This window comes from Cyphellophora attinorum (assembly GCF_001299255.1).
Source record: "Cyphellophora attinorum strain CBS 131958 chromosome Unknown Contig12, whole genome shotgun sequence".
Taxonomy (NCBI): Eukaryota; Fungi; Ascomycota; class Eurotiomycetes; order Chaetothyriales; family Cyphellophoraceae; genus Cyphellophora; species Cyphellophora attinorum.
This window is the reverse complement of record NW_017253240.1, coordinates 118,350-130,699: the sequence shown is the minus strand read 5'-3', so window position 1 is coordinate 130,699 and position 12,350 is coordinate 118,350. Positions and strand designations below refer to the sequence as shown.

The 12,350-nt window shown below is 54.0% G+C and overlaps 6 protein-coding genes across 6 annotated transcripts; 2 read left to right on the top strand and 4 right to left on the bottom strand.

The window, feature by feature from the left end:
- Window positions 1-518: 518 nt before the first annotated feature.
- AB675_7485 (uncharacterized protein) lies at window positions 519-950 on the bottom strand (the record flags this gene model as incomplete). The annotated part of the gene is made up of 1 exon (XM_018147856.1): window positions 519-950. One exon carries the CDS (start codon window positions 948-950, stop codon window positions 519-521), a length of 432 nt encoding a protein of 143 aa, XP_018000467.1.
- Window positions 951-1,266: 316 nt separating this feature from the next.
- Window positions 1,267-1,650, bottom strand: AB675_7484 (uncharacterized protein; the record flags this gene model as incomplete). Its single annotated transcript, XM_018147855.1, has 1 exon — window positions 1,267-1,650. The coding sequence occupies one exon, from the start codon at window positions 1,648-1,650 to the stop codon at window positions 1,267-1,269; it is 384 nt and encodes a 127-aa protein (XP_018000230.1).
- Window positions 1,651-2,134: 484 nt separating this feature from the next.
- On the bottom strand, window positions 2,135-5,141 carry AB675_7483 (CRAL-TRIO domain-containing protein C3H8.02; the record flags this gene model as incomplete). Its single annotated transcript, XM_018147854.1, has 4 exons — window positions 2,135-2,782; window positions 2,832-3,743; window positions 4,223-5,040; window positions 5,120-5,141. The coding sequence occupies 4 exons, from the start codon at window positions 5,139-5,141 to the stop codon at window positions 2,135-2,137; spliced, it is 2,400 nt and encodes a 799-aa protein (XP_018000373.1).
- A 702-nt stretch (window positions 5,142-5,843) lies between these two features.
- AB675_7482 (Peptidyl-prolyl cis-trans isomerase D) lies at window positions 5,844-7,101 on the top strand (the record flags this gene model as incomplete). The annotated part of the gene is made up of 4 exons (XM_018147853.1): window positions 5,844-5,918; window positions 5,971-5,980; window positions 6,031-6,117; window positions 6,164-7,101. 4 exons carry the CDS (start codon window positions 5,844-5,846, stop codon window positions 7,099-7,101), a joined length of 1,110 nt encoding a protein of 369 aa, XP_018000517.1.
- Window positions 7,102-7,621: 520 nt separating this feature from the next.
- On the top strand, window positions 7,622-9,899 carry AB675_7481 (Peroxisomal hydratase-dehydrogenase-epimerase; the record flags this gene model as incomplete). The annotated part of the gene is made up of 6 exons (XM_018147852.1): window positions 7,622-7,751; window positions 7,843-8,200; window positions 8,316-9,036; window positions 9,133-9,627; window positions 9,679-9,786; window positions 9,837-9,899. The coding sequence occupies 6 exons, from the start codon at window positions 7,622-7,624 to the stop codon at window positions 9,897-9,899; spliced, it is 1,875 nt and encodes a 624-aa protein (XP_018000276.1).
- A 226-nt stretch (window positions 9,900-10,125) lies between these two features.
- Window positions 10,126-12,173, bottom strand: AB675_7480 (uncharacterized protein; the record flags this gene model as incomplete). The annotated part of the gene is made up of 3 exons (XM_018147851.1): window positions 10,126-10,430; window positions 11,425-11,960; window positions 12,061-12,173. 3 exons carry the CDS (start codon window positions 12,171-12,173, stop codon window positions 10,126-10,128), a joined length of 954 nt encoding a protein of 317 aa, XP_018000424.1.
- Between the last annotated feature and the right edge of the window lie 177 nt (window positions 12,174-12,350).

The window sequence follows — 12,350 nt, the reverse complement described above, 5'->3', positions numbered from 1 at the left end:
TCGTAAAATCTTCCCAATCGATACCCTGCAGCCGTGATGGCGCAAGCGGCTCGACTTTGAAGGTCTCTCGCTTCGTCACCGGTATTGCAGCATACCATACGCGCTCAAGCAGAAACATGCGAGCATGTCGGTCATGGTAAGAATATGTTACGGTGGGCACTTAGCTAAAGTAGCCAAGGAGTAGGTAGCGACATCCTGTACAACCAACCCATATGGAAAGGAACATCCGTGGAGCCGATGGGTGGGCTGGCATTGTGCGGGGCCATCCGATAGGGAGGCCTCTGTGTGCCACGATGATTGAATGGGCACTTTCAATGTGCTATCATTATTCAGTGGTACTATCTGAAATACTTTCTCGTGCCAGGGAGGCCTCCATCCCCAAATCTACCCATTCATTTCGCCTCGCCATCAACACACATCTTCAGAAAGTCGGCCGCGAACTCCAATGCTCCCATTTCCGCTTCCCCCAACGCAAACGCGCGCTTGACCAGCTGCAAATACCCATTCGTGAAGGCCTCCTAAAGGACCGTATCAGCCGGTCGAGGGGTGTACTTGTCGTTGGTGCGGATGGCTTTGTAGCAACTCGCTAGGCCGGCGTCGTTGAATTGGATGGGCTGGCATTGGTTGAAGTCGATGCAGTAGAGCTGGATACGTCGGTTGGGGTAGTATTTGTGTGGTGGGTCGGTTGGGGTGTTCGTGGGCATAGAGGCCTCCCTGGCGGTCGAATTGTTGGGTTGCCATGAACTGGCCCATACTGGCTCAGAGTCCTCCTTGATGCTCGAGTCTTTGATTGACACAGAGTCCTCCTTGATGGCCTCTTTGACGAACAGCGCAGATCCAAACACGAACTCAACATCTTGAGCATTGAACTTGGCTACACAGTGAATGATTGCGTGTGCCTCCCCCAATGCTTCAGCATAGTGTTCTAGATCCAGCCCAATTTCCGCCATACGATCCCTCGTAAGACTGAAGTTTCTCAAATTGATCCCGAACCGGTTGGGCGGACCCTGACGCGATTCTTTCCCCAAGTAGCATCGAGCAAGACAATCTCTATTGCCAGGACTCGCGAGGGCCGCCTGCTGGAAGTTCCTGCCCTGGCTGTCCTCGACGTTCGGGCAGTAAAGGTTGATAAGGTGCCGCCGGGCGCCTCCGGCAGCGGCCACACCTTCTCAAACACCAATATGGGAAACGCCTCGGGCTGCTCGTCCGGAAAGAACGGCCCAAACCTCTGCTCCCACGTCTTCTTACTCGGCTGTCCAAACTCCTTCATCCTCGGAACGTTGACCGTAATGCCGAGACTCTTGACAGAGTCAAAGGCGCCTGGATGGCTTTATGCGCGATCGCTTCGTCCTCCAAATGCCAGAACTTGTCGGCGTAGGCGAGATCGGGACGGATCTCGGCTTTGAAGGCGTGTCGCTTGCCGGGCTGCTCGAAGACGGCGCCGAATGTGCCTCTGCCGATTTCGCGGAAGGGGAGGGTTGTTGTTGTTGGGAAGGTTACGTGTTGGGGGTTTGCGAAGAGGGAGGTTGGGTTGCGGTTTGCGTGGAAGAGCTTGTTGAGGGCGAGGAGGTTTTGTGAGCGGGTGGGAAGGTCGGGCGGGCTCTGTGACGGTGAGGTGGTGGTTGTGGATGTCGTGGCTGTTTCGGCCATTTTCGCTCTGAAGGCCTCCCTGTGGATGTCAAAAATGTAGTCAGATGTTGTGGATGTCGATCGAGTCGAAATTGAATATGGTGTACTTTCTGTGGTGCTGAGGAGAGCTCCAGCAAAAGATCTCGATTTCGCCTGATATACCTTGAGAGTACCTTTTCGCGTCGAGGTAAGCAGGAATTGAGTTGCACGTGAATCACAAATGAGAGAAGCTGTGTCACACAAACCTTATCACGAAATCACCTGATGGCTACTTCGATCTCATCTGTAGGAGGCTGCATACCCACATCGGAACGAAGTTGTGTCAATGGGGAGCACTCTGGCTCAATAATCGCGCTATGAGGGCAGTCGTCGGTAGTGATATCGATTATCCAGTTGCTCGCTCATCTATGTCAGTGCTTCACCACACAATTACCGTTGCACAGTTCGGGCGCAATCCAAGCCTCCGCTTTGCTCGCCCACTAGGGCAACCATGTTGGTGCGATCGCTAATCGACATCACTTGGATTTGTTGCCTGTGCCTCGACCGTCTGCTTCGCTTCCTTGTGGCTAGGATAGAAGTTGATCTTCCCATCCTGCTCGATCATGCCTACCCGATCATACAGCGTCCTTGCTCTGATATGAGGATCCAGCTTCCAGTAGTTGTCATGCAGCTGAGTCGCAATGTCATCTCTCTGGTGCTTCGTCGTCTCTGCTTCCGGAGTCGGTTTTGGTCCTTCACATTGCCTAATCCATTCAAAGGTGTCCTTTTCGAACTCTTGAACCATCTTCTGCCTTTCCTCGTTTAGCGGCTTCTTTGCACTCTCATCCTGCATCAGCTTATCCTCGCCGTCTTGTGGCTCTACAAACACGTATTCCCAATTCTCATCGCCACCGAGCTCCTTGAGGATTTTTGATCTGTCGATGAATTGTTCTAGGTCCTCCACTGACGATGTAAAGTGCACCTTGGCTGCTACGACAGGATCAAGCCAGCCCTTGATGATCTTCCATATGCCTTGGAAAAGCCATGGCGCTTTGTGTACAAGGACATTTCCCAGCGATTCGGGGTAGTTGGCTTCGAAGATTTTGATCATGAACTTGACAGGCGTGTAGTCCATGTTGGCCATGGTGAAATGCGTCATGTCGAATAGAATTGTCTGGAAGATTGTTAGTACTCCTAGAGGGAGAGCAAGAGGGTGAACCTACCGCTGTCTCGACAGGCGGCCTCAACAATAACCTCGCTGTCTCAATCACGAAGACTGTGTACCTTTCCAAGCTCTTCTCTGTCTGGTCGCCTCCATGATGTAACCTCGCGCGAACTATACACAGCGGTCTGCCCTCTTTGTCTGCGCCGTGCAGAAAGCTCTTTCCCAGTCGCATCTGCTCGAGGAAATCGTGTCCCTCTCGCTTCACAGCAGCGTCGCTCGATCTCGAGTCGTTTAGTGCGCCCAACTCGCCATGTAAGATCACATCATCGTCAACATGCATTTCATTGCCTCGCCATGACATGGTACTAATAAGCATGACAAGCGCCTTGTTCACGTCCCACTTCCGCGCCCGCAGAAATCGGAGCAATAAAGCATCTGGATGGTCTGCCTTGACCATAGACCAAAAGGCTGTTCGGAGCGACTCTGGCGTCTGTGTAGAGAGGATCTGGTGGTATTCTTTGACTTGGCCGTACTTGTCGTCGGACTCGTCGGTCGCGCCAACCTTGGGTGATGCGCTGTGGTCGTCATGCTTGTTGCGACCGAATATGCCCAGTCGGGATTTCTTCTTCTTCTCTTTGCCCTCTGCTTCGGAATTTGTGGGTGTGTCATCGAGCGCGGCTGTTCCATTTGGATGATTGGGGTCCTGTACGCCAAACGTGTGTAGAGTCAGAGTCCATAGTTGTCGTAGTTTTGCTTCCTGGTCTGCAGTCAGGTTGCCCCTGTGGCCCGGAGCGATGGGCATGCTGGTGAAGAAGGGGTCGTGTGAGGTGGTGGGAGAGGCTTCGACGAACTCAACGGCGGTCGGCACAGGCTCTTCGGTCTCGATTCGGACGGCGGAGTCGTAGATGAGTGCAGTGCCGCAAACAAGAAAGAATCCAGCTATGTACCAGGTGTAGGACGTATATGCGCTCTGTAGGATATGAGGACGTGAATGAAAAGTGTGCTGGTGTCGTTGCTGCGGCGGACGCGGGTAGATGGGTGGCCCTGACCGAAATTGATGTCGTGGAAGCGACGGGATGGCGGTCAACGAGGATCTTGTAGTCCACGGAGGTTTTGATGCTGCTGTAGTCCGAAACAGCAAATGCTGACTGTGCAAGACTCTAGCGCTGGGCCGCATCAATTCTCGCACTGAGAGAAACGATTGTGTTGACATGCGACCAACTGCGCCATGGCAGGAAATCTCCCGCGAAAGCCGAGTCCGAACTGCCCGCAGATGAGGTCACCATACCACGCGATTATGGGTGAATGATGTGCACGTACGAGTTGCATAAAGGTGCCTGGATGGCGTACATAATTTCTAGGGTTCAGCGATAGGCGAGCAAGGCTGGAGATTTAGGGGTGCGCCATCCCTATAAATCTTACGTTTCATCTCTTCCTGGCAATGGCGACCAGATTGCGGCCTCTCAACTTTCCTGGTTCTTTGGGATTCGCCTGCCTCAAATTTCCAGCCAATTGCTGCACCAGTCGCTGTTTCTCATCCGTACTGTAGTCGTCGACGACATTCTGCATGACGGGCATTCGTACCAGCATGCTGGCAAAGTCGTCGATCTTTTCGTATCCCATCTCGTTATCAACGAAGAATATTTCAACATCCTCGAAGCCACACTCTTCCAACTCGGCCTTAGTGGCTTCCTCCGTAGACCACTCTTTACGGACCATCTTCAACTGAGTTCCGGGTCTGACGGATTCCACTGCATCCTGAATGGCATCGATGTGTTGGCTTTCGTAGCCGTGGGAAATGGCTAGAATTCCGCCGGACTGCAGGACAAGGTGTGCTTGGCGGAGAGCCTTGCGGGCGTCTGCGAGTAGGAAGAAGACGTGACCGGCCACGACGTGCGAAAGAGAGCCAGCTCCTATGACAGATGACAGGTCATGGGCATCGATCTGTCGGGGTTGAAGCCGCTTCCATACCTCTTGGCCTCCGTCGATTCTCGTCTTCTGCTTGTCGGACAGTGCCTTGACCATGTGCTCGCTGAAGTCGGCTCCGATGATTGTCGCATCGGGCGGCAGCTGTGACCCATACTCATCCAGGATGTAAGAAATAAGAGCACCGGCACCGCAGCCATTGTCGAGTATGCCAGTGGCTTCACGGACGGGGTAGACCTCATCCATCCTTGCAATCAGACGCTTGGTCGTGGGGTTCGCCTTTTGAAAGTCGGGCAGCTTGGTGAAAGCAGCAGCCATGTCCTTCCAGGATTCTCCGGTGGCTGTCGGAGTGTTAGCACGCGTGTCAGTGTCCTCTGTAAGCCGGTGAGGCACGTGAGGCAGCCGAGTTGTCAGACTCACAGGCATGCATGTCTTTTGCCATGGTCGTAGGATGTTGCTTTGAGCTTTGGGACATCACTGCTGTGCGAGATTTGGACACCACATATCACTTGTAGCAAGCATACGTCTCATATATCTACCGATTAGCCTCGACTCACCGGCGACATACTCCCTTCAATCAAGCTTGGCATCTTGTTTACTTGCTCAGGCCTGGAAAGTTGCCGGAACCTTGAGCTTCGTCGAATAAAGTCTCCGGACCCGCGGATCCGAATTACATGGCACCATACACGTGCTCAGGACGTGGCGCGGATAATGCTAACGACCGCGAGGTCGATCACTACCGGTCGAGCAGGAGAGCAGAACATGGGCATGACCATTCCAGGCGAAGAGAGGTCAGCAGCTGGTAGATCATATGCGATATCGTGAAAGATGGAAAAGGCAAGCCACCTTCCTAACTGGGCAGACTCGCATTTCTGTCTGTGTTGTGACACTGGGTCAACTTCGGAACAGCTCACCCCACATTTATGATCTTCGCGTCTGGAATCTTCTCGCAGCGGCCTCACAGCACACAAACTTGGAGAGAAGTCACTACCACAGAGGAAGGCAAGTGCACACAAAGTAATTGCTGGTCGCGTGCACTCTCTCAATCCGAGTCTGTGGCCATTCTTTACTGCGTCTGTCTCAGCTTCTTCAACTTCCATTACCCTCCTGAGTCACGTTATTTGGGTCACACAAAACCGCAATCATGGCGGGTCGGCCGAGAGTCTACTTCGACATAACCATCGCAGACCGCAAGGAGGGTCGAGTCGTCTTCGAGTTGGTAGGTAGATCGTCTGCATGGCCCTCCATTCACTGCTGACGAGTCGGACTAGTACAACGATGGTCCGCGAACCAAGCCCCGCCGTCTCGATCACCACTGACCAGCATAACAGTCGTTCCTAAGACCGCGGAGAACTTTCGAGCGCTATGTACCGGCGAAAAAGGCAAGGGAAAGCAGGGCAAGCCGCTGAGCTACAAAGGTGCGCCTCCGACACCGACAAGAAGCACTGTGCTGAAGATGAGCAGGTTCAATATTCCATCGAGTCATCAAGTCCTTCATGATCCAAGGCGGTGACTTCACCAACTTCAACGGCACTGGCGGCGAGTCAATCTACGGCGAGAAGTTTGATGACGAGAACTTCGACCTCAAGCACGACAAGCCATTCCTCCTGTCCATGGCGAACTCAGGTCCGGGCACCAACGGCTCCCAGTTCTTCGTCACGACCGTTCCCACACCTCATCTCGACGGCAAGCATGTTGTATACGGCGAGGTCATCAACGGCAAGAACATCATTCGGAAAATCGAGAACTTACCCACCCAGTCCGACAAGCCACAAGGAGGAGATGTGGTCATTGCAGACTGCGGCCAACTCGAGGGTGACAGCTACAACGCTGCAACCGAGAAGGCTCCTGATGCGACCGGCGATCCCTACGAAGACTTTCCCGATGACCAGGCCGAAGATTTGAAAGGCGAGCAGTACTACAAGATTGCTGCAGATCTGAAAGACTACGGCAACAAGGCGTTCAAGGCTGGAGATACCGAGACCGGAATCGAGAAATACCAGAAAGCTCTCCGCTACCTCAACGAGTATCCTGCGGCCAACGACTCCGATCCCAAGGATCTCCAAGCTCAGCTTGACGCCCTCCGTTTCACTCTCCACTCCAATTCGACCCTGCTTGCAAACAAGGCAAAGCGATATTCGGAAGCCGAGAAATGGGGTGGTTTCGCACTCGACTGTATGCCCAAGGATACCAAAGACCAGGACAAGGCCAAGGTTTACTACCGTCGTGCTCTGGCTCGAGTGGCACTCAAAGACCTCGACTCGGCAGTCAAGGACCTCGAGCAGGCCGCTAAGCTCGCTCCGGAAGACGCTGGTATCAAGAAAGAGCTAGCGTCGACCAAGAGCCAAGTCCAGAAGAGCATACAGAAGGAGAAGGCCAGCATGAAGAAGTTCTTCTCTTAGCTGCCCTTGCCACTTCTGCGTTCACAGAATGCGTTTCCGAGATCTCGAAAGCGCACTCCCCGAGAGTGGCCGAGGGCAATTCTGTGATGCGCGGATCATGTTCGAACGGTACGGATAGATAAATAGCAAGCGATGACATACAGAAGCTGCGACGCTTCTCAAGCGCGACTGGGGTCGGCTTCGGGGTTCGAGACTCGTGTCTGGTACCAACAATCAACGAAGCCATATCATAACGACTACAACTTCTATACGATCCATTACACATATCATTATGCGACTGACATTACATTAGTAGGAAAAGATCGGGTACTTCGAAGCTGGTATATGCCAAAAGTATACATGTGCGGGGTCACCGAACTTTTGGCTTTTCCCCAGATTTTCGGGCCTTTCGACTGCCTCGGCATGACCACACACCAGCACCAGAAACGCCGTTTCATACACTTCCACTTCCCCTTCTCGAGTGTCGTACTGAACCGACTCACTGAACAGAACAAAGCAATCCACATCAACGCCCTGAGCCATGGCACAGAACGAAATCCGCTACGACGACCAAGTCGTCGTGATCACAGGCGCCGGCGCCGGCCTCGGCCGCGCTTACGCCCTCTTCTTCGCCGCCCGTGGTGCCAAGGTTGTGGTGAATGACCTGGGTGGTAAGTACTTACAATCTGCCAGAGACTTCAATCGATGCTCGTCTGAGCGGAGTATCCTCGAGCATACCCACTCACACCCGCTACCTGACAGGCACGTTCAACGGCGCAGCCGGCTCCTCGGCAAAAGTAGCCGACACCGTCGTCTCGGAGATCACCTCCGCCGGCGGCACGGCCGTCGCGAACTACAGCGCCGTGCAGCAAGGCGATGAGATCATCGCCACCGCCATCAAGCATTTCGGGCGAGTCGATGTTCTCATCAATAATGCTGGGATCCTGCGGGATGTGACGCTGAGGAATATGAAGGACGAGGACTGGGATCGGATTATTGACGTACATGTGACGGGGACGATGATGACGACGAAGGCCGCGTGGGCGTACATGCGGAAGCAGCGGTTTGGGAGGGTGGTGAATACGAGTAGTGCTAGTGGGTTGTTTGGGAATTTTGGGCAGTGAGTTTTGGCGCTTCTTTGCTGCATTCGGGAATCTCCATACCAGAACTTCGTTCGGTAGATTCCGATGGGCAGGACCTGCCTGAGGAAGTGGAAGGTACTGATGTCAAAACAGGTCGAATTATGCTGCTGCGAAGATGGCCATAGTCGGCTTCACCGAAACGCTCGCTCTAGAAGGCAAAAAGTACAACATCACAGCCAACATCCTCGCCCCAGGAGCCGCCAGTCGCCTGACCCGGACGGTCTGGAGCGAGGACATGATGGAAGTCATGAAGCCAGACTGGGTTGTCCCTCTGGTTGGATCGCTAGTGCACGCCTCGTGCAACATCACCGGCACGATCTTCGAAGCCGCCGCAGGCCATTTCTCTGCGATACGCTGGGAGAGGAGCAGAGGACTGCTGCTGGAGCCGGAGAGCATGACGGTAGAAGACGTTCTCGCTGGCCACGCGCAGATCGCGGACTTCAAGGACGCAGAGCACCCAAAGAGTGTAGCGAATAGTCTGGAGAAGTTGGAGGCATCGCGGAAGCAGCCGGTGCTGAACCAGAAAGGGCATAAGGAGAAGGTGAGCTTCAAGGGTAAAGTGATCCTCGTCACTGGCGCAGGCGAAGGGCTGGGTAGGGCGTATGCGAAGCTGTTCGCGGAGCGAGGTGGGAAGGTCGTGGTGAATGATGTGGTGGGTGCCGAGAAGGTCGCTGCTGACATTAGAGCTGCGGGCGGGGAGGCCATAGCGAATACCACCAGCGTGGAGAAGGGTGATCAGCTCGTCAAGGAGACCATCGAGACATATGGGCGAATTGATGTGCTGGTCAACAACGCGGGCATCTTGCGGGATAAGGTTTGTTCCTCCCCAATCACATCTTCTACACGGCCTCCTCGACGCCCCTAGAACGCCGTCTGGCTCGAACTGCTACTAATCTGTATCGACCCCTAGGCATTCATGAACATGACCGCCCAACAATGGCACGAAGTAATGAACGTCCACCTCCGCGGCACCTTCCTCACCTGCCGCGCCGCCTTCCCACACTTTCTCAAACAGCGCTCGGGCCGCATCGTCAACATCACATCAACCTCTGGAATCTACGGCTCCTTCGGCCAAGCAAACTACGCCGCCGCGAAATGCGGCATTGTCGGCTTCTCCAAGACCCTTTCCCGCGAGGGCGCGAAATACAACATCATTGTGAATGCAGTCGCGCCAAGCGCGGGCACGAACATGACAAGGACGGTGAGGTCGGAGGAGGAGGTGCAGTTGATGAAGCCGGAGTATGTTGCGCCGCTCGTGGCGGCGCTGTGTTGTGAACGACCGCCGGGGAGTGGAGGGTTGTATGAGGTTGGGACGGGGTGGTTTGCTATGACGCGGTGGCAGAGGGCTAGGGGGGTTGATTTTGAGCACGCGAAGGGGGTGGTGTCGGTTGAGGAGGTGATGGCGGTGAGTGATTCCTGTGTTCTCGCTGGAAATGCGTTCGCTGATAAAGGCAAGGCGCTGCCAGAGATCTGCAACTTTGATAATGGGAAGGCGGATAATCCGGATGATCCGCAGGAGGGAAGCAAGTATACGATGGGGAATGTGTTGAAGAACCCGAAGATTGTGAGTTATCCTGCCCCGTGCTCATCGCGTCGGCATACTTATGCTTCTAGGCGGGTGCTTTGTCACAGCAGAATCGTGGGCGGAGGGGTGATGTTGGGAAAGCGAAGATATAGAGTCGTTGATTCGCGTTGTGTAACGCATCTCAGAGGACGCCTGAGAAGACAGTCAAAAGCCATTCAACCTTCTCGGTCATTGCTATCGCCTTGCAGGGAACTGATCTCATAGCAGAACTCGAGCTACTGACCATGCCCCCACGATATCATTGCTTGCGCGAGGCCATCGAAATGCTAACGATCGGGAGAGTCAGCTCTGTCGCGCCACCAGCCTTGCAATAAGACGTCAATCGGTTGTTGTCGACCGTTTGTTCGCCTTTTCGTTGATCGTGGTGGCCTTCTGTGGAGGGATCGACAGATATTGGAGGTAGGCGTGCGTCCAGGCACTGTATTGTGTAGTTGATGGTGGCTTGTCGCTGGAGGCGCTGACGGCGAGTCGCTTCTGCTGACTGGGAGATATGGGGTTGTGTGCATTTGTGGTGGAAGGCTGCTGAGGAGTTGTTGGGTCTGCCATGGTGAGTAGGAAGTCTGCGATCTGGAAGCTCGAAGTTGCAGCGAGTCCAGGTGCATCGAGCCTCTGCGCAGACTGCTCTGTGGGCGGCGCAGTGTCGTTCTAGTATTCATCTGCGGCATTCGGGCACTGTATATGTCCGCGCCTCCGAGTATTGTGGGGGACGACTTCTCTCATTCCAGGAAAACACGCCCTGCGAATGTATATCGCCCGTCTCCGTGGTGCTGGCGCATCGTCATATAGTAGTCAGCCTTGATCTATGCGACTGCTTGACTCGAACGATGACTCCACCTGCGCGTCCATGTTCGCAAGGACACCTGATCTGGGTTGAGGGCAAGCGTCAATGGTAAGGCGAGCGCGACGGGCGAGCTTGGCGTTAGTGCTGTACTACGTTAGGCACGGGCTGATAAGCGAGTCTCTGATCAGGGGACGTATGCGCAAATCAGTGCAAGAAGGTGTACGATGATGCGTTGTTCCATTTCGTGCGGGACGGTATCCAGGTGTGCCATACGGCTCGTTCAAACTCCTAATGGCGGCCTCCTCAGCCGGCAGATTCGGAATGATTCTTTCCCACTTGCTAGCACCCAACTGAGCTTGACCTCAACTCCATTAACTTGTTCGAAAGCTTAAGATCAGGCGCCAGCGGCCACCCAGATCAAGGAATCCATTTTGACCACACCTCAGGTGGATTCGTCCCTGGCCTGTAGAGCTGCGGGACACACATCCGCCAAAGACGACTCTGCTTCAACTACGGGTAGTGGAACTTGGCAGATCCTTTCGTCCCACATCCGACACACTGGTAGGCGGCTTCAGCGGCGGCGATGCAATTCTTTTCCGTGCAGGGCTTGTGCCATATACCACACTTGCATATAGCTTGAATCCACCTCGTGTTGACCGTCTCACATGAAAGGCATTTGTGTTCGGCCCTCTGAAAAACGTAAGTTGCAACATCCACGGCAAGATCAGGAACTGCTCTAAGCATCTGCGCAAGCTTTCCACTTTGGCACCTCGCTCCTCGTAGTCTGGTTTTGCAGAACTCTTTGTCGACGAAAGACCGGTATAGGCATCGATCACGAAGATCCCGCTCGTATGTTGGCGTGGTGGAGTAGACAGCAGCAAAGACTGTTTCGATATGAGCGATGTTATCAAGACATTCGCAGCTTATGTCGTGGAATGCATCGGAAAACGCTTTGCGAGCGAGCTCCTTCAGGCCAGCATTGCCAAATTTGACGCCAGCAGCAAACATGTAGACGTGCAAGAGTGCTTCTTTGAAATCTGGCCCTTCAGAGGCCTCCCTGGAAGGTTCAGAAGAAGTTGTGGTTTCTCCATCCGCCTGCTGACCGAGAGGGTGAAATAGCAGCTGATGGCCGACTGCATTATCGTATGACTCACAGTCGCCTGTATAGATGTAGTGGAGTACTCGAGCAACGATTGCGGGATCATCTTCTGGAAGGTCGATCTTGGATTCTTGACTCTCAGTATTCCAGCCAGCGCAGATGGCAGTCTCAAAGAAAGTGCCCCCCTTGGTAACGAGAACGTATTTGTGGACCTTGAAGACATGATCTTGACAGGTGATGGTGAGGTCGGAGTAGTGGCCATGCTGCAGAATCCTGATGGCTTGTTAGTCGACGGTATTCATGGTTCCACAGCTTAGTCAACAGAGGCCTCCGTCGATCGAGGATATCAATGTCATGTTGCGATGAAACGTACTTAAGGGCGCGATCTTGCTCGCTTCCGCCGATCAACTCGCGCAGGTCGGTGGCTGCAGGAACAACGGGTCCGTCGGGGACCGCAGCCGCAGTCGAAGCCGAAGTCGAAGCCATAGCGGCGGTCGTCGTTGATGGGCTTGTCATCGTCCACTTGGCAGCGCGCTGACACCTTGGGAGAAAAGAGCGAAATTGCAAAAAAGACGACTTCATTGAATTACCGTGTCATGTGGACACTGGAAGTAACAAGGTGCTTCGAGAAAGACAGCAGTGAAGACCAGGTGAGTGAATCGT